Source organism: Notamacropus eugenii, chromosome 2 (genome assembly GCF_028372415.1).
Source record: "Notamacropus eugenii isolate mMacEug1 chromosome 2, mMacEug1.pri_v2, whole genome shotgun sequence".
Classification (NCBI taxonomy): domain Eukaryota; kingdom Metazoa; phylum Chordata; class Mammalia; order Diprotodontia; family Macropodidae; genus Notamacropus; species Notamacropus eugenii.
Window position 1 is genome coordinate 522,797,594 of NC_092873.1, and position 23,676 is coordinate 522,821,269.

At 42.0% G+C, this 23,676-nt stretch overlaps 1 protein-coding gene across 3 annotated transcripts in view; it reads left to right on the forward strand.

The window, feature by feature from the left end:
- The window catches only part of PATJ (PATJ crumbs cell polarity complex component), a 325,916-nt gene that overhangs the window by 284,272 nt on the left and 17,968 nt on the right, over nt 1-23,676 (forward strand). For all 3 annotated transcript variants that reach the window (XM_072649698.1, XM_072649699.1, XM_072649701.1), the window contains 3 exons: nt 9,638-9,721; nt 19,842-20,035; nt 22,088-22,235. In XM_072649698.1, the coding sequence (XP_072505799.1) occupies nt 9,638-9,721; nt 19,842-20,035; nt 22,088-22,235 (426 nt within the window). The remainder of the gene's footprint in view (nt 1-9,637; nt 9,722-19,841; nt 20,036-22,087; nt 22,236-23,676) is intronic.

Genomic DNA, 23,676 nt, shown 5'->3' on the forward strand with positions numbered 1-23,676 from the left:
CAGGAGAGCAGGCTGTGAGCACCCACACCTGGACAGCTATTGAGTGTTCTTTTGAGGGAACCCTGGGCAAGGCAGGCCCCTCTGCAGCCTTCCTGATCGCCATGAGACTAGGTTAATTATAATGATGATCAGCCTAGACACCACTGCTACCCTTTTCCTTAGCTTTGTAGGGGCTCACCTTCTCTTTTCACAGAGTGAAGGGCCAGATCCCTTGTGTGCTAGCCTGAGCCTCACCCCAGGTCAGTCCATATCCCCCCAGAAGCTTAAGCTTGGTTTCTTTGGCCACTTTCTGCTTTAGTTGAATGTAACCCTTCAGCTCTTAGCACTGATTTAAAGCTCTGAAACGTTCAATATCTCTGGCTCTCTATTTTTAAGTGAGCCCAAGGGAGGGGAAGGAGCACCCATTGTTCTCTGTGTGACCAAGTGTTTAATTTGATAATTTCCCGCAAGATGAACTCTGGGCAGTCATTTTTTTTTCAGTTTGGTTTGCTTTGGCAGTCCACCCCTAAAAGCCGAGCTTTCTCTGCCATTATTGCTTAAGTCATATATTTTTACACCAAACATCTTATTACCTCGGCCTTATTATTTTAAAATCAAAGCAGAGTTTGCAAAGGTCCATGACTGCAGAGCAAAGGAATGTTAATGAATGGTACCACTGAAAAATCCAAGTTAGGGCAGTTGTGACCTTCCAGAACATAACTGTAAGCAAGAATAGGAGTAAGCCGAGCAAAATTTAAATAAATAAGGACCAGATGGAACCATAGGGGCCTATAAAATGTAATGCAAATATTATCCATTTCCCTCAAATAAATCTATGTTTCAGTATGAAAAATTATATGTATATTGATGATGTGAAACCTGGCAAGTGACCCCTGTCCATAATAAGATTTTGCAATTCAATGGAAAACAGACTCACCTTTGACCTCATGAAGAGAAACATTTCGGTATTGCAACCCATAAAATGGTCTTACATGAGACCACCGATTCATTCTCTATATTATATTGGCTGTTTTATTCCTGAAATATTTAGTTGAAAGTTTCAGATTGCTGTTAATATTGGACAAACATGAGCAGTTGGGGTTGAGGGGAAGGAGAGCCATTTCGCCCCTGATGTTACGTAAGGCTGTCTTTGGGGAATATCTCCCCGACATCTTTCTTGGCCTCCTCTACCATCCCTATTACTCACTGCTATTGCCTTTGCTCTGGGATTGTCGTGTACGTACCAGTTTTGTTTTGCTTTTAATGCTATTTTCCCAATTAGAACATGGGGTTTGAGGGCTGGACCTTGTTCACAGCTATGGGCTAATTGGCCCCTAAACCTCCCCTTCCTACTTTGAGATTCCAGGATTCTTTAATCATGAAAATCTTCAAATCATAGTTACCTTCTTTAGCATCCCCAACACCTCCCCCAGTGCCTGTCAGATAATAAGCATTTATTACGTTTGTCAGCTGATTGGAAAACTTTGTGCTCAGCACAGGGCCTGGCCCATAGGAAGGGCCAACTAACTGGCGTTGTCAGAGATAAAAGGAGATGGAGAGTCTGTTTCCCCCAAACTCATGTCTGCCCAGGGATCCCTTCTACCACATTTTTCCTTCCTTACTATAAATTGTTGTCTAATTCTCCTGCATTTTTAGATTGACATCCATGAAAAAACCTTTCCAACAACTCTCTGAGACCTGGATCTTCTATGCTAATGAAATCCATGTTCAAATAGGAAAGATGGCGTCAGTATTGATTACGCATTATCAGCAGGGCTTCTATTGTGTATGGTTCCTTAGCGATATAAATAAAATATTCTGCAGTGGTAACTCCCTGCCATGCATGTCATAATGGTGCTTATGTTACAGTGTTCATTGTGTCTGCAGGAAAGGGCTTAGCCTCCAGTAGAGTGGAGGCAGCAGGAATCCCAGTTAAGTCGATCCCCTGTGGGTCTAGAAAGATCCTCTTATAAACCCCCCTCCCCCCCAAAAAAAATCTTCTCCCATAAAAGAACAATTACGGGTGCTCCACAAGCCTTTCCTTGCCAATACCCCAAGTGCAAGGCTTACTGAAGGTTTCCGGGCCTTTCAGACTTGTGATCACCCAATCCACTGGCCTCTGTGACGTGGTTGGCATGTTCATTAATGGTATTGTTATCTGCATGTTGGCAGCTCTACCCAGGAGAAAAACGATGACTGTTTTCTTTGTGTCAGTCTGCCCTGAAATACAGGAATTCCCCTAGCCTGTGCTTCAGGCTTTAAATTCCCCTGAGAACCTGGGACCATTTGTGGGGTTCACTGATAAAGAAGTCTGTTACAGTAACTTGAGTCCCTCAGATTGACATATACATCAGTATAAATACTAGCTCTGGAGTCAGAAAACCTGGGTTCAAATCCTGCTTCTGATACTCACTGCCTGTGTGACCTTGGAGATGGTAGTTCTCTCTGGGCCTCAGTTTCCCCATATGTAAAAGAAGGAATTGAGCTATTTGGCCTCCAGACTTTTGTCTCAATGATCCAGGAGCTCTCTGGTAAAGACTTCTTGTTAGGTTGCTGAGAGTTGTTCTATTATCTGTAATTTGACTTTTTTTCCCTTTCAGCTCCTAATTCCCTTTCTATTCCACTTAAGATACTCCGCCCTCATAACGATAAACAATTTGGTGTGCGTGTCAGCCAGTGTGTACTTCCCCATGAGAGCTGACCCTCTAAGATCAAAGAGAAACCTTGCCTCTCAAGTTTCTCACAACCGTCTCCTTCCTATTTTTTCAGCTTCATGCCTAATTCCTCTCCATGCACTCTGTGGTTTGGCCACTGAACTAATTACTGTTTCTCATTGAGGATGCGGAGGGAGTGACTTGAGGCTAGTCCCCAGTGAGAGTGGTCCCATGTGGTATGGGCTGCCTTGGCACTACTTAGCAGGTAGTGCTCCCCCTCCGTGAAAGTCTCCCCGCAAAGGACGCATGATTATTTGCTTCGGGTGTGTGAGGTTTTTGAAAACTTAGTTTTATTTTTCTTTTAATCACCAGAAATCTAGGTTCCCTCCCTCCCAACTCTTCTCCCACTAAGCCACTGGAAAACAAAAAGGAAATCACACGAGCAGACAAACTCCCTAACTGACCCAGTCCCCACAGTGTGTCTCCATTTGTACCCAATCCCTCACCTCTTGTCAAGAGATGGGTGCACACTGCACCTTGAATCCTCTGGGATCCTGGATGCTCATGTGTCCGGAAGCTTCTTAGGTCTTTCCAAGTTGTTCCTCTTTCCATTGTTGTGGTCCTAGTCTACATTATTCTTCCAGCTCTACTCCCCTCCCTCTGCCAGAGTTCAGAGAGGTAGATCCTACGACCACCCATGGAGGACACTACAGAAGATCCTGGTTCACATAGTGATGGGCCAACTGGCTCCTGCAGTTCCTGTTAGTACTTTGAGATTCTGGGATTCCTTAACCACAGAAACCTTCAGATCATTATCTGAAAGGCATAATTTCCATTTGGCTAACATCGGTAAAAATTGGTCCTTTCCCTCAAGGACTTCACATTCTAATAAGGGAAGACAATTCACCCAAGGGAGTCATGGCCATGAATTAGAGGTGAGTATAGAAAGTCACAGAACTGAGAGATAGGGCCAAAGGGGAGTCAGCTGTCCCAATTTGAACAGAAGCAATGATCTGATTGCTGTGTCTAGTTCCAAGTATAGCAAGAGATAGAAGCGGGGGTGGATTGTGATATGCACACCAAACAAAGCGGATGACCAGACGACCAGAATGGATAGAGAAGAAGCCTGGTCTGAGGCTGGCCCCAAACAGCTGACCTTCCCTTCACTCCTTCACCAGGTAGCTCAACTAGAGGCAACTATCAGTGGATAGAGCATTGCTCCTGGTAGAGTCAGGAAGACCTGGGTCCAAATCTAGCCTCAGATACTTACTAGCTATGTGACCCTAGACATGTCTGCCTCAAGTTTCTTCCTCTTTAAAAAAAAAGATCATAAGAGCACCTACCTCATAGGTTGTTGCAAAGATCAGGTGATATAATATCTGCATAGCACTTAGCACAATGCTTGGCACATAGTAGGTGCTTAATAAATATTCCTTTCTCCTTCTGTTCCCCCTTTACTTCCTTCAACTTCTCAGAAGGAACTCCACCTCACTTCAGTGAAGTGGGTATTATCTCTGGCCAGGTGGGGAGAAACAGAGCCAGGGGCAGCTGGCAGGGTGCCTGAGGTATTCATGCAACTGAATTTTACTGAAATGAATTGATGCCCCAAACAGGTCTTCAGACTCCAAATTCAGTATGCTTTGCCCATGACCACTCTTGGTGATGATGATGATGATAATCCAGAGCATTTATAAAGGGCTTTAAGGCTTGACAGTTACATTTCAAATATTATCTCATTTGACTCTTACTGTCTCACCGTCACCCTGTGACATTTTACAGATGAGGAAACTGAGGCAGACAACAATTAAGTGATTTGCCCAGGCATTCACTATGCCACCTTTTCTTCCCATCTCTGGCATGTTATAGCTCCATTACTGAGCGTCTTAAAATCCTTAAATACTTCTATTTATCACGGTGTCACTCTGGAGGACATTATTTATTCAGCAGTTAAAGAGAAGGCTCTCCAGTCAGCACATGCCCCCATCTAGACAAATGACCTTATGTCAGCCAGGCACCACCGAACAGTTTAATACCTTACCCTTCCATTCCCTAAGCTTCGGAAATGCCCACATAGAACCCAGTGGGATTCTGCCTAGACTTTCTACTTCCTCCGTTTCACTTTAAACTGTTGGGAGATTAGCAAAAAGAGAGGTGGGGTAGAGTGGCATCCTCCCCGATGCCAGTGATGCTGGCAGAGGCTATCTTGACAGTAGCCCTCTCAGAAACACTCAGTCCTATTCCCTGACACAGCTGAGCCAAAATGAACCTCCAGGTCGATACCGAAGCCTTCCATGGTGTGGAAGGGGATGAAATAAATGCCAGGGTTAGAAATTTTAGTCCTGGAACACGTGAATTTTAAATTGATTCTTGTTTTAATTCTCTTGGGAAGAAAAACCCTCCATCTGGACACAAAAGATCTGCGTTCAAATCCCAGCTCTACCATTTCCTAGTTTTTTTCTGTCCCTCTTCTTTGCTCTGCCTTCATTAGCCTTCCTTGGGCATACTGGATTTGATTCTGGTTACCAAGGTTTAGGAAGGGCCAATGAACAGAAAATTCTGGATCAGACAAGAGAACTGGCGTTTTCCCCAGGTGTTTCTGAGGCTGTCTCCTGCGCCTTGTCCTGCTGGTTCTCAGAGGGCAGAATTGGGAATTGTAGATGAAAGCTACACAGAAGTAAATTTAGGAGCAATGCCCAGAAAACCTTCTGAACCATGAGAGCTGTCCCAGTGTGGAATGAACTGCCTGGAGGGGTGATGTTCTCTTCCTTGGAGATCTTCGATCAAAGGCAGGACACATACTTCTCTGGGTCATCATTATGGGCATTCTTTTGGTGGTTAGGGGTCCTTACCAACCCTGGGACTCTAATTCTGTGATACCTGGATGACTTTAGGCAAATGACCTCACCATCCCAAGCATCAGTTTCATCATCTGACACTCCTTTCATTACATCTCCTTCCCAGGGGAATGGACTATGATGTAAGAGGACTATTCTTTCACTTTCAGGAAGTGTTCCCTTCCATCGAGCCCAAATCCATCTTTCCCAACTCCTTTTTCTAAAAAATTTATTTATAATTAATCTCAACTTGTAACCATTGCTGCACTTTCCTTTCTTTTGTGGAAAAGATGAACAAGCCTAATGTATCTTCTCCAAGCAAATTATCTCCAGTTCCTTTGATTGATAATATGGTATAAGGACTTTTACCACACTCTTCAGTTTATCAGTTTTCTTCCTAAAATGTGGCAGGTAACAAGAATTGAACACAATATTGTAGGTGTAGAGTGACCAGGGAACAGGACAGAGGAACTATCTCCACCCCCACCCACCCCATGACCTCCTTCTAATTTGACATAAGAACAGATCACTTAATTTCCTCCTTTGAAACATGGAATTCACTTTAACCCTCAGAACTACCTTATCTCCCCTCTTATATTTATAAAATTGATTTCTTGGACTCCAGTGCCAGAATTTTCCATTATCCCTATTAGAGTTCAGTGGATTAGATTTGGCAAAATGTTCTAGCTGCTCAAGATCTTGTCATCAACCATTAAAGACTATTTTTTGGATCCAGCCATCCAACCAGTTCCCAAATCCATGTGAAGATATTCAGTAATGTTCATTTTGGTCAGCCATTCCCCAAGTGATGAGCATCCCTTTTTTCCAGTTCTCAAGTACCATGAAAAGAGCTGCTTTACATCTTTTTGTACATGTTGGGGATTCTTTTTGATAATTCCTCCTAACAGTGTTCCTCCAGGAGATGGAGGAATTGGACATTTTTGTCACTTTATTTGTACAATACTAAATTGCTTTGACAAATTGGTTTCTACAACTTCACAAGGCATTAATGGACCAATTTCACCACACTCCTCCCATATTAACTCTTCTCATCCTTTATAATCTTTGTCTCAGAATTGTTTTGATGTGCATTTCTCATATTATCAGTGATTCAAAGCATTTTTTCGTATGGTTATTAATAGTTTATTTATTTGAGAATTGTTTGTCCATATCCTTTGACCACTTTTCTATTAAGTAAATTTTCATCATAGATTTGTTAGTTGTTCATATATCTTAAATATCAAATATTTATCAGAAATATTTGATACAAAGAATTTTTCCTACTCAACTACTTCCCTTATCTTTGATACAATTTTCGTTTGTTCAAAATTCTTTAATCTTCTTTTAATCAAAATTTGTAATTGCTTTTAGCCCTTGTTTGGTTAGAAGTAATACTCTTCCCATAGTTACAAAAAGGATATGATATATTCTCATCTTTTTTTTTATGTTGTGATCTTTACTATTCAGGTAGTATAACTATTTTAAATTTATTGTATAATATCTTGCAAGATGGTAGTATAGTCTAATTTTTCGCAGACTGTTTTCTAGTTTCCCAACAATTCTCATCAAATAAGGAGTTGTTTCCTGCATAATATATATTTTCACTTTTACTGAACGTTGGGTTGTTAGATTTATTTTTTTCTGATTTTCTTAGTCTGTTCTCTTGATCTACTTCTTATTTTTTAACTAGTATCAAATGGTCTTGATGTTTATTCTTGAAAATGTGTTGAGGTCCCAAAGTGCTAATTCCCCCTTTATTTCTATATTTTCATTATTTCTCTTGATGTTCAAGATCTTTTTTTCCTCCAAATTAATTTTCTTATTGTTTTACTTTGCTCTCTAAAGTAACCCTTTGTTAGTTTATTTGGTAAAGCATTAAATCTCTACGTTAATTTTGGTGGCGTTGTCCTTTTTCATTGGCATGGCCCAGCCATGAGCACTGATGAATCTTCCAGCAATTTAGGCTGTTTTTCATTTTTTTAAAGAGGCATTTTGTAATTGAAATCTATTCAAGCAGTGAATGGGCTTTGGAAGACTGAGTCCCAAATATTTTATACATTTTGTAGTTATTTCAAATGGGACATCTCCCCTTTCTATTTTCGTCTTTCAGTTTGTATTATAATATAGCAGTGTTGATTTTTGTGAATTTCTTCTGTAGCCTTTATTTTTGTTAACGCTGTAATCTCAATTAAGCTAATTCTCCTATATATTCTAAGTAAACTCTCATGCCATCAACAGGTAGGGCTAGTTTTGTCTCCTCTTTATCTTTATTATTTTTTGCTAACATTTCAGTAAAACTTTTCCTACTCTGTCTCCCACCTGTTTTTTTGGCCTGATCATACAGTCCTCCTCCTTTCCTACTATATGTTCCAGAGATGTTGGCCCTCTTTTTCCCTTGGATGCCATCTCCCTCTTCTGTCTTTCTCCATGTTTTCTTTCATGTTCTCTCTCTTCACCGTCATCTCTTAGGCTCCCTACCTTCAGTCTAAGTACAACTCAGGTGCCCCCTCCCACAGAGACTCAGTTATTATATTCTCTAACTCTCCCCTCTCTCCCCCCCGCTCCCCGCCACCCAATTACTTCGTATTTGCTCCATACGTATTTTCTGTTTACTTTTCTGTATACATATTTCCTCCCAATAGATTGTAAGCTCCTTAAGGAAAGGAACTGGGTTTTATTTTGTTTTGTTTTTGTCCTTGTACCCCACAGCGAGTCCCTTAACAGCACTTAACAGACTCATCATAAAGACTGGTTAAACTGAAATGAATTGAATCTCTCTGCATGTTTATAACTATGCAAAAGAGTATGCCAGAGGTTCTCAAGGCAGCTTCCAAAGAGGATTCCAAATGTAGCTGATCAGTGGCAGCATCTTTGTAATAAGTGTATGGTCTACCAAAGGGATGTCTTTGATGTATAAGAAAATAAATTATATTATTTTACAGTCACACATAATACTCTGACTGTTAGTTCCTTGAAGGCCTAGACTGACTACTGTTTATTTTTTCCTGTATCTGGGACAGTCACAAAGATATCGTTAGTGAACTGAATGGTGACTGTCAGGGTAGTGAATATCCTAGCCAGCGTGACTTAAAGCTTTAGTAAGGCCTTTTATTGTTGCATCACGATCATTTCTCTTTTTCCTCCTCCTCCCAGCCCAACACACACTGTGAGCCTTCCCTTCTGTCAAGGAAAAGCAGTTAAGCAAAATCAAGCAACAGAATACAGTTTGTCTGATTGCATTGGGCAGCATTCTGCCCCCATGTTCCCCCACCTCTCCAAAGAAAAGAGGGCTGTCAGTGGATTATCTCTTCTCCAGGGCCAGGTTTGATTGTTGTAGATACACTTCACCATTGTTTCCTTATTTTATTCTACTGCTATCAGATGTTTTGCTGATTTTCTTAGCTTCCCTTGGCATAGTTCATGCAAAACTTCCCATTGGCCCTGAATTCATCACATTGTCCATTCTGACTGATAGGATATTCAGTTACTTCAGGATATCACAGTTCGTTCAGCCAGTCTCCAATCAACTCAGTTCTTTCTAGCTAACTAATTATTATGCTGTATGTTTAATCTCAGTCCCTTCTCTCATTACTCCACCTAAATTAGACCTCACAGGCTAACTAGCTCTGCTCCCCACTAAGCTTCAGAGTCATGTTTAATAGCCTGCCTCTGCCAAATTCTTCAATGTCCATAGAGATGCATAGCCTGGTTTCAGATTTTACCATAAAATGTAAGTAAGATGGATCATAGTTCACCTACAGGTCATTGGTAGCCAGCAGCCACGGACAAAAGTGCCACCAAAGACGTTCCGCACAAAAACCATTTATCAGAAGACACTGAGGCAAGAAAGCTAATAAACAGACCTTGAGAAATTCATTATGATGCTTAAATATACCTTCTTTGTCTTCGTGGCAGCCAGAGATCACCTGAATCATTTGGCCTCATTAGTTTGCTTCTTGGGTGTGAGAATGGGTGACCACTGGTGGGGAGTCATGGTCTCTTTCCGGGTTGTCTTTCTTTGCTCTCCCAGCTAGAATACAAGCTCCTGAGGGCAAGGACTTTTGTCTTTATATCCGCAGTGCAGGGCACATAGTAGATGTTTTATAAGTAACTCTTTATTGGATTGGATTAAAAGTAATGAAAACTTGTTTGGGGGCATGTTTTTGACAGGATGCTATAGTTATTCATGAAGTATATGAAGAAGGAGCAGCGGCCAGAGATGGAAGACTTTGGGCTGGTGACCAGATTTTAGAGGTAAATGGTTTGAATTTTACTCAGAAATGTAATCCCGTGGATGACTTCCCCTTTGCCCACAAGCTACCCCCTTCTAACTCAGAGGTCCCAGGTTGCTTTTCACAGGATTCTAGGGTCTCCCACCTTCTGTTGATTCACTCTTTTTCTCACCACGCCCTATGTTCTTCCCCACCCCTTTCCCTCTCCCTCTTTCTCTTTCCCTCCTTTATTTTTTATAAGGCAACAAAATCAAAAAAACTGGTTTTAGAGTCAGAGTAATTGGGTTGGAATTCTGGCTCAGCTGCCTAGTACCTGTGTGACCTTAGCCAAGTTGCTGGGCCTCTCTGGGTCTCAGTTTCCTCCTTTGTAAAATGGGGGGGATGAACTTCTTGTTTTCTGATATCTCCCCTATCTCTCTTGCAATGAGACAATGTAAATTCAGTCCCATCTATGGTGCTTCCTTCATTGCTTGGTCACTTCTCCTTTCTTTGCTGATGCCATATTTGTGGGAGCTTTGGGGGGCAAATCAGAGATTTCCTTGTTATAAGGAAATTCCCAGGGCAGTTAGGTGGCACAGTGAATAGAACACTGGCCTTGGCATCAGGAAGACCCATCCAGCCTCAGACACTTATTAGCTGTGTGACCCTGGGCAAGTCATTTAACCCTGTTTGCCTCAGTTTCCTCATCTGTAAAATATACTGGAGAAGAAAACAGCAAACCATTCCAGTATCTTTGCCAAGAAAACCCCAAACTGGGTCATGGAGAGTCTGACAGAACTGAAACAACTGAAGAACCACAAAGGAAGTTCCCCCCACAAAGGCAGATCCGTAACCCATGGCCTTGGAGCTCTGCTTGGGGCATTGATAGACTGTCTCTCCCCAAGTCACAGAGCATACGTCAGAGGTGGGACTGAACCTAGGTCCTCCTGAATCTGATGTTGGTTCGCCATCTACCCTGCTTCCTCTTTTGTGTCTACATTTGCCCCCAGCTTTGAGTATCATTTTCTCAAGGCAGATAATTGAATTATACCAATTAAACTATGTCCAAATAGGCAGCTCCTTCCTTTTCCCCTGGTTTTCCTGGTCAGCTGAAATTCAACTCTGGGCCCTCTTGTTGGCCTGCTATACTGTACCAATGGCTCCATCTTACCAAGCTTTCCTCATTTGTCATCACTTTGTATGGGCACAAAAGTGGTCGCTTGGTGCCAATAACTGGGTAAAGGAGAAGCCACAGCCAGTAATTTGTGTAGGCTGGACGAAAGAGCGTACTTTGTGGCATGAAGCCTTTAGGCAACATTTATTTCCTTTATTGGAGGAATTTAATTGACTAGTTAACATTTTATGGTGAGCATGTGTGTATTTTGCTTAGTGACTTTCATATAACCCAGGAAGGCTGACATCATTGGATCTCAGCCTTCAATGCATTCTGCCCCTGGGAAGGAAACTAGAGAGCCAACTATGGGTTAGAAAATACAGAAAGGAAGGGGTTAAAGGTGTAACCACACTGACTACAAGGTGAAAGGAGACTTGGCTCAAACAAGCCATTTCAAGGCAGACCTTAACTGTGTTTCCATGCTGACACAAATGATATTCCCAGTGGGTTCATTATACTATATGTGTATAGGGTTAGCAAAACAGAGGGGGGCCTCTTTGGGGATGGGCTTAATAGTTTTAACACAGAATATGGTTTTAATGATTAGGTTTTTCTTGTTTTATAATCAGCTAGGATTTACCAAAAGCTGGTAATTAGCATGATGAGGTAAAAGGGAGAGAGGGCAGGGACTCCTTAATTGAATATTTGGAAGAGGTCGACTGCTTGCATGCTGTGAACTGTATGTATGTGTAGTCAGCCCCTACACGTGGTGATGATGATGATGATGATGATGCCAAGGGTCAGTATTGTTAAATTTACTTAAAGTGAAAGAGACTTTTTAAAAAGTTGTATTCATGCCTTTAGTTAGTACATCCTGGCCATTTCTGAGTAAGTAAGCCTTCCCATGTAGCAAAGTAAAATAACATGGTAAAGCCAACCGACACAGTGACTCCTGGCAGTATATGCCCCATTGCATCCCACTCATCCCTCACCTCTCCAATGAAAGGAGGAGGGATCCTGAATGAGACAATTATTTGATCTGCCCACCACTGCCCACATGGTATTCTCTACTTTTCTAACATACAGAAAAAAGGCAGACTGGGGGAGTGTCAGTTTTGGAGTTGGGAAGTTCTGGTTTAAATGTTTGGATGCATACTAGCTGTGGTCCCCTAGGAAAATCACTCATCCTCCCAGTGCCCTAAGCAGCCCTGGAGAATTTCCCATGATGAAGAAATGAAAGAATCTAAGGTTTGGAAGGGGCCACTAAAGCCGTCTAATTCAATCCATATCTCAATCAACCAACGAGCATTTATTAAGCACCTATTGTGTGCCAGGTACTGTCCTAGGTTCAAGGAATAGGAAGACCAAAATTAAACTTCCTGCCCTCAAGGAGATTAAATTCTTTGGGATAAGAAAACATCTACATATGTGCCTAACATTCCATTTCCCCCAAGGCTCCATATTCTCTGCACCCATCCATGCACATGAACTGTACCAGATTTGGTCCTGTGTTTCCTATGCTCTAATGAGAGGGATTAAGCTCTTCTCTTCTCCTTCCTGCCTCCTTTCCTTCCTTCATTTCTTACCTCTTTCTTTTCTTCCCTCTTTCCTTCTTTACTTTTTTTTAAACTAGGTCTCTTTATCATCTAGGGTAAAAATACAGCTGCTATTCCCAAGCTCAGTCATAGAGCTAGACTTGGAGTCAGGAAGATGTGAGCTCAAATACAGCCATAAACATAAATACCAACTGTGTAGTTCTAGGTAAATCACTTAACCCGTCTGCCTCAGTTTCTTCATCTGTAAAATAAGCATAATAGTAGCACCTACCTCTCAGGGTTGTTACGAGAATCAAATGAAACTATGTTTGGAAAGCACTTTGCAAATCTTAAAGCTAGTTATCACTCTCCATCCCACTGCTGAGCAGTACAGAAGCTTTCATTTGTTCCATTTCTGTCCCGAGCCTGTTTGCACTTCCCTAGAGAGTCTGGTGGTCCCCCTCCCCTCCTTGGGGGCTTACCATTTTGAGTCTGGACTTAGTCTAACCCCTCTTCAGCTTAAGCCTGACTGCAGCTCAGAAAGCCTGAGCTCACACAATCCAACACACCAGGCCTAACCTCCCTTTTCTCACAGTCTTTACTTCATTATACCTCTCTCCAGGCCAAGGGAGGAGTAGAGAGGTACTCCATGTACTATAGGAATCAGGTATGGGACAGCTATTTATTTCACACACACAAAAGCAATATATAACCCAGAATACACACAAGCACTCTGACAGAAAGACAAATAAGTGGCATTGTTACACTTGGTGAGGAGGTGTCTTCTAAATGTGAAGCAGTTTCACCTCAGCCCTGTTCTGTATCCCTCAAAGTCTGTGGTATCTAACAAGTCAGGTCAGCAGTAAAATTCAGCTTCTTGTCAGTGGTATCCTCATCAATGCAGAAACTCCCCTGCCACCAGTCAGTTCCATCCATTGTAAACAATACCTCAGAATTATTTGAGCTCACAAGAACACTTTCACACCTGAACACCCCCATCCTGAGATCAATGTTCAGTCATCTACTCAGGAAAGGGCAAATGCAAAAGGAGGAAGCTTGAAACTATACAGGCTTCCCCTAAGCAGGTCATGAGCTTTAGGTGCCAAGGGCTTATGAACACAGGGCAGCTAGTGTCAGGGCTGAAGTGAGCCTCCTTTCCCCCCCACACTGAACGAGGAGCAGATCACAGCAGTGTGGACAGTATCCAAACCAGAAAGGGGAGAGAACACCAAGTTTGTGGTCACTCATACGCTGAGTCATTGGATCCTCCTTCTTAGTGGCCAACACAGGAATTGCCTTATCACCTCAAAGCTTTAAGCCATCATAGTGCTGAATCATGTCCATGTGGTCAGCTGGAAGAAGCCAAGAACTCTATGCATGGGCTATGGAACTGTTACATATGTGAATGGAAAACCAGGTAATTTCAGCCAGGGCAGGGGCCAGTAGTACTGAGCAGTGGCCTCTTCCAGCATGTAGCATTTAAGCTGAGTGAAGGAAACTGAGTTTGGGGGGTTCCTGAAAGGTGCTTATGGAGAGAGAATGCTTTCCACACAGCCTGTGCAAAGGAAGAGAAACAGATGATCCAAAGGAGAGTGTGCTGGACTTGAAATCATGAGAACCCAAGTTCAAGTCCGGCCTCAAACTTTGACTTACTACCTGGGAGTCTATGGGAACACTAATAGCACTGACCTCTTGGGATTGTTGGAAGAATTAAATGAGAGAATACTAGTAAAGCATTTTGCCACCCTTAAAGCGCTGTAGAAATGCTAGCTGTATTATTACCATTGTCATTATTTATCATTTTTATTGTCATCAAGAAGGCCGGTTTAGTTGAATTACTGAGTACCTGAAGGGAAATCATTTTTAAATCTGGGAAGCTAGCTTGTGAAGGGTTCAGATGTGGAAGAGAGGTGTTCATATTTGAGCTTGGAGGCAGTAGGGAAACATTGGAGTACCTGAACAAGAATCTTCTCTATGAACTTCCAAGGATAGGGAAGCCATCCTCCTGAGGCATACCATGCCATTTTGGACTACCTCTAATCACAAGTCAGAACCAAAAATGAAATTATAAGGCACAATGTTTACTCTTGCTCATGGGCAGCCTTCATGCAGAGGCTGAATGACCCCATGTCCAATATATTTAGAGAGGATTCTAAGTCAGGGATGGTCCCAGATGGTCCCAGAGGTCCCTGCTGTCTGTGAGATTCTGTGATTCCAGTGACACTCCCCTGCCCATGCACAGAAACATTCACTGCCAATGAGCATGTGTAGCATAAACATGGCTGTGCAGGAAACAGAATTGGAAATGCCCACTGTTCTGTCTCCCTGCCTGTCTAGTGCCTGGCCTCATTCTATTGAACAGATGGGTCTGTATCTTCCTTTTCAGACCATCCAGGAAAAGCTAGTCTGTCATCTCCATCAGGAATCCATCCTAGCATGACTTCAGTGCCAGACAAGCCAGGCCATGCATAGTTTGGAAAACAGAGATCTCATTTGGTTATATAATAAACTTAACAGGACTCTGAAGGTGTTGACATGGCGGGACCCATTCCGAGTGGTTTCTCCAGTCATCCTGGATATACCCTGCTCAGTGTACATATGGCATCACCCTATGCTCTAGCTCCCATTAAGGTCCCATTATGGCCCATTGAAAGCATTTACAGACTGCTTGACCAACATTAGTTGGGACAAATCATGGACAAAAAGCTAGGCATCTTAATTAAATGGGTAAGAGAGTCATAGAAACTTTGAGGTGATGGGGATCAAACAAAACATACAGAATGCCCACAGTAGGCAGGAAGGAAGGAAGGAGAGGAGAGGAGAGGAGAGGAGAAAGGGAGGGAGGAAGGAAAAAAAGAAGGAAGAAAGGAAGAGAGAGTGGGAGGAAAAGGCCCTTCTTTCCAGAGATTAGAAGTTATGGTAGTGGAATGATGCACAAACTGTCAAGACTTTTGGCCAGTTTTCTCTCTTGGGGGTGTGTGTGGAGGGCTGTATGTTCTTCTATTCGGTCTTCAAGAGATGCTTTGCCTCAGTGAAATATAGAGAGAGAGATTTAGAAATGAAGATGAAATTATAAAAATAATTACCATTTTTTTTTTTATTTTTAAAAAGGATGCTATATTTAGATCTGGTAGCTTACTTAGAGGTCATTGAATCCAAGCCTTCCTTTTAAAATGAGGCACAGACCAGGGTCATGCAGTAAGTAAGTGTGTTAGACTGAATTCAAACTCAGGCTTTCCTGACTTCCAGCCTCAGAAAGCATCTAGCCTGTTCTCTGTCTGAATGAGAATGACCTTTGCTATAGGACAACCCCAGTACTGGTCCTTCACCTCAGATTTGGCAAAGGAATACAGTCCTCCAGGTCTGTAATTCCCAAGTTATGGGTCCAAACTTTCTCCTGGCCAGGTGCTTTTTCCTGCAAGTTAACTTTCTATTCCTACCCTCTTTCCTACCCAGAATCAGCTGTTTGACTTTGATAAATTACCCTCAGGGAAAAGGGGGAGGGGGAAGGAACAAGCATTTCTAAGCTACCTATTTTGTGACAATAGTCCCTGCCCTCAAGAAACTATTAATCTAATGGAAGAGGCAACATGAAAACAATTGTGTACAAGCAAGATGGAGATAGAATGTTTAAAAAAGATTTCTTGCTGAAACTAGGATTTTAACTGAGACTTGAAAGAAACCAGGGTGACCAGCAAGGCAAAGATGAGGAGAGAGAGCATTCCAGTCATTGGGAACAGTCATTCTTGAGTCAAGAGGGTCTTGTTCCAGGAATAGAAAGTTAGACAAACTATACAAGAGCCTTATATTCTATAGCCTGTCCCTTGATTATCCTGAATTAATGCATGACCTTCAGTCACATCTCCAACTGCCTTTCAGACATCTCAAACTGGCTGTCCAGCAGGCATCTGAAAACTTAATGTCCAAAACTGATTTCATTATCTCTCCCCTAAACCCCCCCACCCATTCCTATTACTGTAGAAGGCAACACTATCTTCCCAAAACAGCAGGCTCACAACCTAGGCATCATCCTGGATTCCTCACTATCTCTTATCTATATCCAAGCTGTTTCCAGGGCCTATCAGTTTCACCTCTGCATCTCATAGACTTCATCTCTGCAACATCTCTAATGAATTTCACCTCTAGGCCTGTCTTGTGGATTTCACCTTTGTAGACTCTTGTCAATTTCACCTCTACAATCTCTGGTAGATTTCACCTCTAGTCCCTCTTGTGGATTTCATCTTTTCAGACTCTTGTCAATTTCTCCTCTACAATCTCTGGTAGATTTCACCTCTAGCCCCTCTTGTGGATTTCACCTTTGCACACTCTGTTGTAGAGTTCACCTCTGCAGCCTCTCTTGTGCATTTCCCCTCTACAAAGTCTCTCCAGGAGCCCTCTTTCCTCTCTGACATTGCCCCCATCCTGGTACAGACCCACATCATGTCACAACTAGATTATTTCAGTAGCTGTTAGGGGGTTCTGCCTGTCTCCAGTCTTTCCCCACTCTAGTTCATCCCTCAGTTATTTGTCAAAGTGACATTTATCTTAAAGTTTAGATCTGTGTCATTCCCTCCTAGTCAATAAACTCCAGGGACTTCCTATTTGGCATTCTTTTACACCTTACTCCCTATCACATACTTTTTGATTCCGTGATGCTGGCCTCTTGACTATTCTACAAACAAGATACTCCATCTGTTGGCCCCAGACATTTTTTTCTGGTTTTTCCCCATAATTGGAATTCTTTCCCTCATCTGTATCTACTGACTTCTCTGGCTTCCTCTAAGTCCCAATTAAAGTCCCATCTTCTACAGAAAGCATTTCCCCACCCCTCTTAATCCCAGTGCCTTCCCTCTCTTGATCATTTCCCATTTATCTTGTGTATAGCTTGTTTGTATATAAATTGTTTGCTTGTTTCTCTCATTAGATTATGAGTTCCTTGAGGGCAGAGACTGTCCTTTGCCTCCTTTTGAATTCCCAACACTTAACACAGTGCCTGGCACATTTGTTGTTATTGAGTTGCTTCAGTTGTGCTTGACTCTTTGTGACCCCATTTAGGGTTTTCTTGGCAGAGATACTGGAATGGTTTGCCACTTCTTTCTCCAGCTCATTAGAAGATGAGGAAACTGAGCCAAACAGGGTGAAATGACTTGCCCAGAGTCACAAAGCTAGTAAGAGTCTGAGCCCAGACTTGAACTCAGGAAGATAAGTCTTCCTGACTCCAGGCTTAGTGCTCTATCCTCTACACCACCTACCTGCCCAGCTGGCACATAGTAGGCACCTTAATCAGTTGACATGACAATATCTATACTTTGGTAGCAGGTAAAAATTCAACATTTGTTTATATATCGAGTCACTCATAGATCCAAGAGCCAAAGTTACCTCAGATGCCACTTTGCCAAACTTCCTCCATTTATAAAGAAGGAAATTGAGGTGTAGAGAGCTGAGGTACCTTGACAAATACTAAGAGTTGGAAATAAGAGTTGAACCCACATCTCGACTCTTCTTTTCTCCCTGCTGCTTCATTAAAAGCAGAGCTTTCCTCCCCACCCTACTAAGAGTAGTGAGAAAGTTTCACTACATAAGTGGAGTAGATTCATGGAATTCTTTGACCTCCTTGTCTATCTCACCCTACTCTTGTCACTTTTGGGATGAAGACTTGTGATTTCATTAGCATGAGGAAGTCTCACTCTAGAAACTCTATCCATTGATGTAAATTGGCAACTTGTCAGTAATTTATAGCCTTAGAAAGTGGTCTACTCCATAAGATTGTAGATTCGGAGCTAGAAGGGACTTCAGGTATCAAGTCCCTACCCTTATTTTAGAAATGAGGAAACACTGACCGATAGAATTGAGTCAGACATGAATTCAGTGATAATACTCCCTCCACTATAGTACACTGCTTTGTGATTCTGTAAAATCTATCCAGACTGACTTCTCTAAATAGGCTATTCCAAGGCAGAGATGTCCTGCCTGCTTAATCCCTCCATCAGCTAACCCCTGCTTCCTTTCTCTCTACCTTTCCTGTGGACAGAAAAAAAATGTGTCTAACCAAATGAATAGCTGTTAAATTTGGGAATCCTATTGTGCTTCTAAAAATGCATATAATCTTTGTGTGACTTTATTATTGATTATAATAAAAGTCTTCATGATATTAATTCCATGTATCAAGTAATATTTTTAGCTGCTCTTACTTTTACGCCAGAAGGTAGTGTATGATAAACTAAGGTGTAAATAGAAGCCTTGAACCGAGAATGGAACATTGAGATGTGGCCTTTGTAATGACTAATGCATTAAATAAGCAGTGCTCTTGTGGTGTTAGATTTCTGGGCTTTGGGAGCAATGCTTTTCATTAAAATTGAAACTGTTAAATACCCATATTGTGTGTGTGTCTGTGTCTGTGTGTCTGTCTGTCTGTGTGTGTGTGTGTGAGAGAGAGAGAGAGAGAGAGAGAGAGAGAGAGAGAGAGAGAGAGAGAGAGATCTATTGAACAACCTAGAAAGTTCAGCTCTAGTACTTTGAGCTTTTTCCTCCCTTGCTTAACATAGAGTGAAATCATGGTCTGGTGTGCCATCTATTGGGAAAAAGCAAAACAATCCGCCAAACACCTGAGGTTCTCTGAAGCCAGTTTTTTTCTCCTTTTGTTCCATGTGTCCCACATGCAAATACTGAATACGCTCCTTGGAACATAGCAGCTGGTCCCCTCTTGCCAACAGACAGAAGCCTTCCTGTTCCCTCTAACTGTAATACTTCATCTCCTCATAAAAGCCCTTTGAAACATACAGGAAATCTGAGGGGGAATCAAGTAAATGCAGCATAACCCTCCTTGATAATGGAGAGGAGAAAGGCCTTGCCTTCACCAGCTCCAGAATTGCAGAATCTCCACATTGTATGTGCCCTATATGTCTGCTTCCTCCAACTCCTCTTTGGATGAAAATTCCTGCTAAAAACGTAGCCAGTGTTGCCCTCTAGCTTTTCACTCCAGAGTTATTATGAGGAGAATAAACCATTGATTAAGCACTTACTGTGTGCCAGGTACTACCTGATGAAAAGGCTTCTGAAATACCTAATTGTTAGCAGAGTTCTTCTGGCATTAAGCCTTCCTCTGCCTCTGCAATTTCTATCAATTGTTGTCTTCTGGAATACTCACTAAATTGTTTTGAGCTAGTCTTTTAAAAGAGCTTGGTAATTAAAGGAAATGGAGGGTCACATGGAGGGAAACATGGGGACAGTCATTTCAGAGCATCAGCAAGAAGGAATGGTTCAGGAGAATGACTCTGTGCCCAGCTCCCTTATTTACAACTTCTGTGACTTGAGGTCGCTGATATGTTCTGAGCTTCTATTTTCCTCCTCTGTAAAATGGGCATAAATAATAATAGCCCTGGGTCCTTGTCAAGTTCAGTTCCTGAACATTTTATTTTGCTGTGTGGTAGAAGTGAAATAATTAACATAGAAATGCTTTGTCAAACCGTCGTTTCTGTCCAAACTACCGTCACTCTGACCACTTCTTCTTCTAGGTTAATGGCATTGATCTGAGGAATGCTGGCCATGAGGAAGCTATAACTGCCTTGAGGAAGACACCCCAGAAAGTGCGGCTGGTTGTTTACAGGGATGAGGCTCATTATAAAGATGAGGAAAACTTAGGGATTCTCCTCGTTGATCTTCAGAAGAAAACTGGCCGAGGGCTGGGCCTGAGCATCGTTGGGAAACGGTAAGGTGCCAAAGCAGTCTGTTCTGGGAGGTTCCCAGCCTTTGAGTGTGACTCTCAAGAAAATGAAACTAGCATGTGGATCTTGACTGATACTATATACATATGGTTCCAAAACCAGTGACCAAATTACATATTAAAATGTGATAATTTCAGAGCCATGCTCATCGTTAATTCTAATGACACTGTGACATGTGCAGGTATGACTCCAGTCCACGTTTTGAGGATAATTTCAGGACATATTTATGTCTCATATGAAGTTCCTACTCTCTATAATCCATCTCCCACACAGCTGCCAAAGAGCTATTCCTAAAGCATAGGGTTGACCATGTTGAAAAACTCCAGTATCTCTCTCTGACCCTACAGTAAAATATAAACACATCCTTTGCTGATATTTAAAGCCTTTCACAGCACGGTTTCAGGGAAACCCTAGAAGACTTGCATGAACTGATGCAAAGTGAAGTGAGCAGAACCAGGAGACAATGTATCCAATATCAGCAACTTTGAAAGACTTAGGAACTCTCATCCACAAAAGGACCAACCACTATTCCAGAGGACTCATGATGAAACTTGCCACCCACCTCCAGATAGAGAGCTGATGGACTCAGAGGGCAAACTGAGGCATTTTGTTATTTTTTTGGACATGGCTAATGTGGGAATTTGTTTTGTTTGACTATGCATGCATGTCTGTAACGGGTTTTGTTTTTCTTTCTTTCTCGATGGCGGGAGAGGGGATATGGGAGGGAGAAAATTTGGACCTGAAAATAAAATTGAATTAAAAAATAAATCCCTTTACAACCTGACTTTCAGGGTCTATCTTTCTAGTTTTATGAATTACTCCCCTTTGTGAACTCTACAACATTTGCAAAACTGTGCTTATAGGACACTCATCTCCCTTCTCTATTCCTTTGCCCAGGCTGTTCCTCATCCCTGGAATGCACTCCTTGTCTCCTGTATTTCTTAGGATCTCTAGTTTCCATCAAAGTTCATTTCAGATGCCACCTCCTGTGTGAGACCTTTCCTGATCCCTTCCAGCTGTTAGTCTCCACACACACCCCCATTATTCTATATATCTTTTGTATAGACTTATATATACACAAAAATGTCTCCCCTGCCCTCTTGAGTGCAGGAAGTGTTTCATTTTTGTCTTTTTGTCTCCAACACAATGCTTAGCACAGAGTAGGTGCTTGCTTGCTGGCTGGTTGTTTGTTTGTTTGCTTACTTATCTCCTGTGCTCATGGATCCTGAGAATTGGGAGAGGAGTCACCATTTTATTTATCCATAACTGGATTTAGGATCTCATCCGTGTAGGTACTCTTTCTCTCCCTCCAGAAGTACAGATTGCAACCCATCCACACCTTCTTGTGCTGGGCAGTTCTTGTTCACATCTTAAGCCCTCTGAGGAGTTTATTCTCAGTATTCCTGAGGCCTTAGAAATGTACAGGATTTACCTCTTTCCAATGGAGAAATTAAAGCATAAACCAGTTAAGTGACTTGCCCCAAGTCAGTGGTTGGTAATCCTCTTTGCTCCAGCCCAGAAGGTCCCCAGAAGAGGCAAAATTGAAAGTCATTGGAAAATCTGTGAAACTCACTTTCCCTTGGTAAGCAAATACAAAAGCCAAATGAGTGTGAAGCCATTGGTGGATCGTATCTTGTTTTACAACCTTAATCCTGACCAAGATGCCCTCAGAGAGTTTATAATCTGCCGAGGGAAACATCATATACATGAAGAGATAAATACAAATTCTGCAAAATTGTGTGTGTCCAGTTTGTGCCAGTCCTTATGCCAAGTGCCAGGGATACAAAGATGAAAACTAAATAGTACCTGCCCTCAGGGAACTTACACTCTTCTGAATGAAGTGACATACTCACAGGTGAGTAGATACAAAATATGCATAAAGTTAACCGAGTTTGTATGTGTGTGAATCATCATTCTTTCAGAAAGAACTTGGAAGTTTGTGGTATGGTTTGGAGTTAGTGTGTCTCAACTTCTAGGAATGGTGTGTATGTGAAAGAAGACTGAGTCACTGGCCCCCTGCTTTGTGATCTTGCCAGAAATGGAAGTGGAGTCTTTATCTCCGACATTGTGAAAGGAGGGGCTGCTGACCTTGATGGCAGATTAATTCAGGGAGACCAGATCTTGTCTGTGAATGGAGAAGACATGAGAAATGCTTCCCAGGAAACAGTGGCCACCGTCCTCAAGGTGAGTAGATTGCATCTGATCGAGTTATCTCACAGTGATGGGTAGCTAGCAGGCACCCTCTCTGCCCACTGTCATTCCTAAAAACATAGGAAATGGTATGTAATAAATTACGAACTATGATTACATGGAGCCAAAATCTTTTTGGCTACAAAGCTACATTGGTTTATGTGATGACACAGGAGGGAAATAAAAACTTATTCATTTTAGAATTTAACCCAGACACAGAATTGCTTAGTGCATAGTAAGCTGGACCTGAGATGAGCCCTGCTGCCCCCACCTCCTGTACCTTAACCTCTGCATCTTTCCCAGAGGTTCTCTAAGACTATAGGTCACAGGAGTTGGTTCGTGTGCATCAGGGGATTCAGTCTCCATAATGGGAATTCCTTTCATTGATTTAAACTAAACCAAAAATAAATCCCCTGATTTAACAGAAGGCAAAAATTCTAGAAAAAAGGAAAATTCTATTTCAGCTATATAATATGCTAAGAGGATTTTTCTAGACTAGTATCTCAAGCTACCAGGTACCATAGACAGAGATAGATAGTCTTGATATAAATTCATTTCATCTCAGAACAACAGGCTTGGAAGGGAATTCGCAAGGTTGTTTTTCTCCTCCTCCTTCTCCCATTTGATAAGAGATACAGGCAGCTGGCTCTTACTGGGACTGGCTTTTAGGTCTTTAACCAGCGGCTAGATCCTGAACTGAATAAAACACTGAACCTGGAGTTAGGAAGACATGGATTCCGATCCTCCCTCTGGCACTTACTAGCTTTGTCAGCCTGGCCAAGTTACTTGGTTTCAGCTACCTTATCTGTAAAATGGTAGTAATGATAGCACTATGTCCCAGGGTTGATGTGAGGATTAAATAATATTTGTAAATTTGTAAAATATTTACGAAGCTTCTTAAAGTCCAGCTGTCAATGCCTTTGTTACTTAGGCCCTACATTATACAAGAAAGCCATCGGTTAGTAAACTTGAAGCATTGCTCTCCAAACTGAACAGCCCATCTTCCCTCACTATGTTTCCCCTATGATCCAGCATTAAACTCAGAGGCAGAGAGAGCGTTCAGGAAATGCATATTCAATTTTCAGACTATATCTCTTCCTCCTAGACACCATATCCCTGGCTATATGCATATTCAAAAAAAAAAAAAACCTGTCACTTATTTAAACGTTTCCTCCAGAGTAGGCAAATTAAGAAAGGAAATCCCAAACTAGTCCTTTGTTGAATCAACTTCAGTTAAAAAAAAAAAAAAAAGCTAACAGACACAGAGGTGAAATCTATTGGTTGAAAAGTAACCAACAGCAGCATATTGAATCCCTCAGTAAGCACTTATTAATCACCAACTGTGTTCCAAGCTCAATACAATAGGGATACCAAGGCAGCAATGAGCAGTCACTTCCTTGCAGGAAGTTTTTCTCCATGGGAATGATCCTTATCA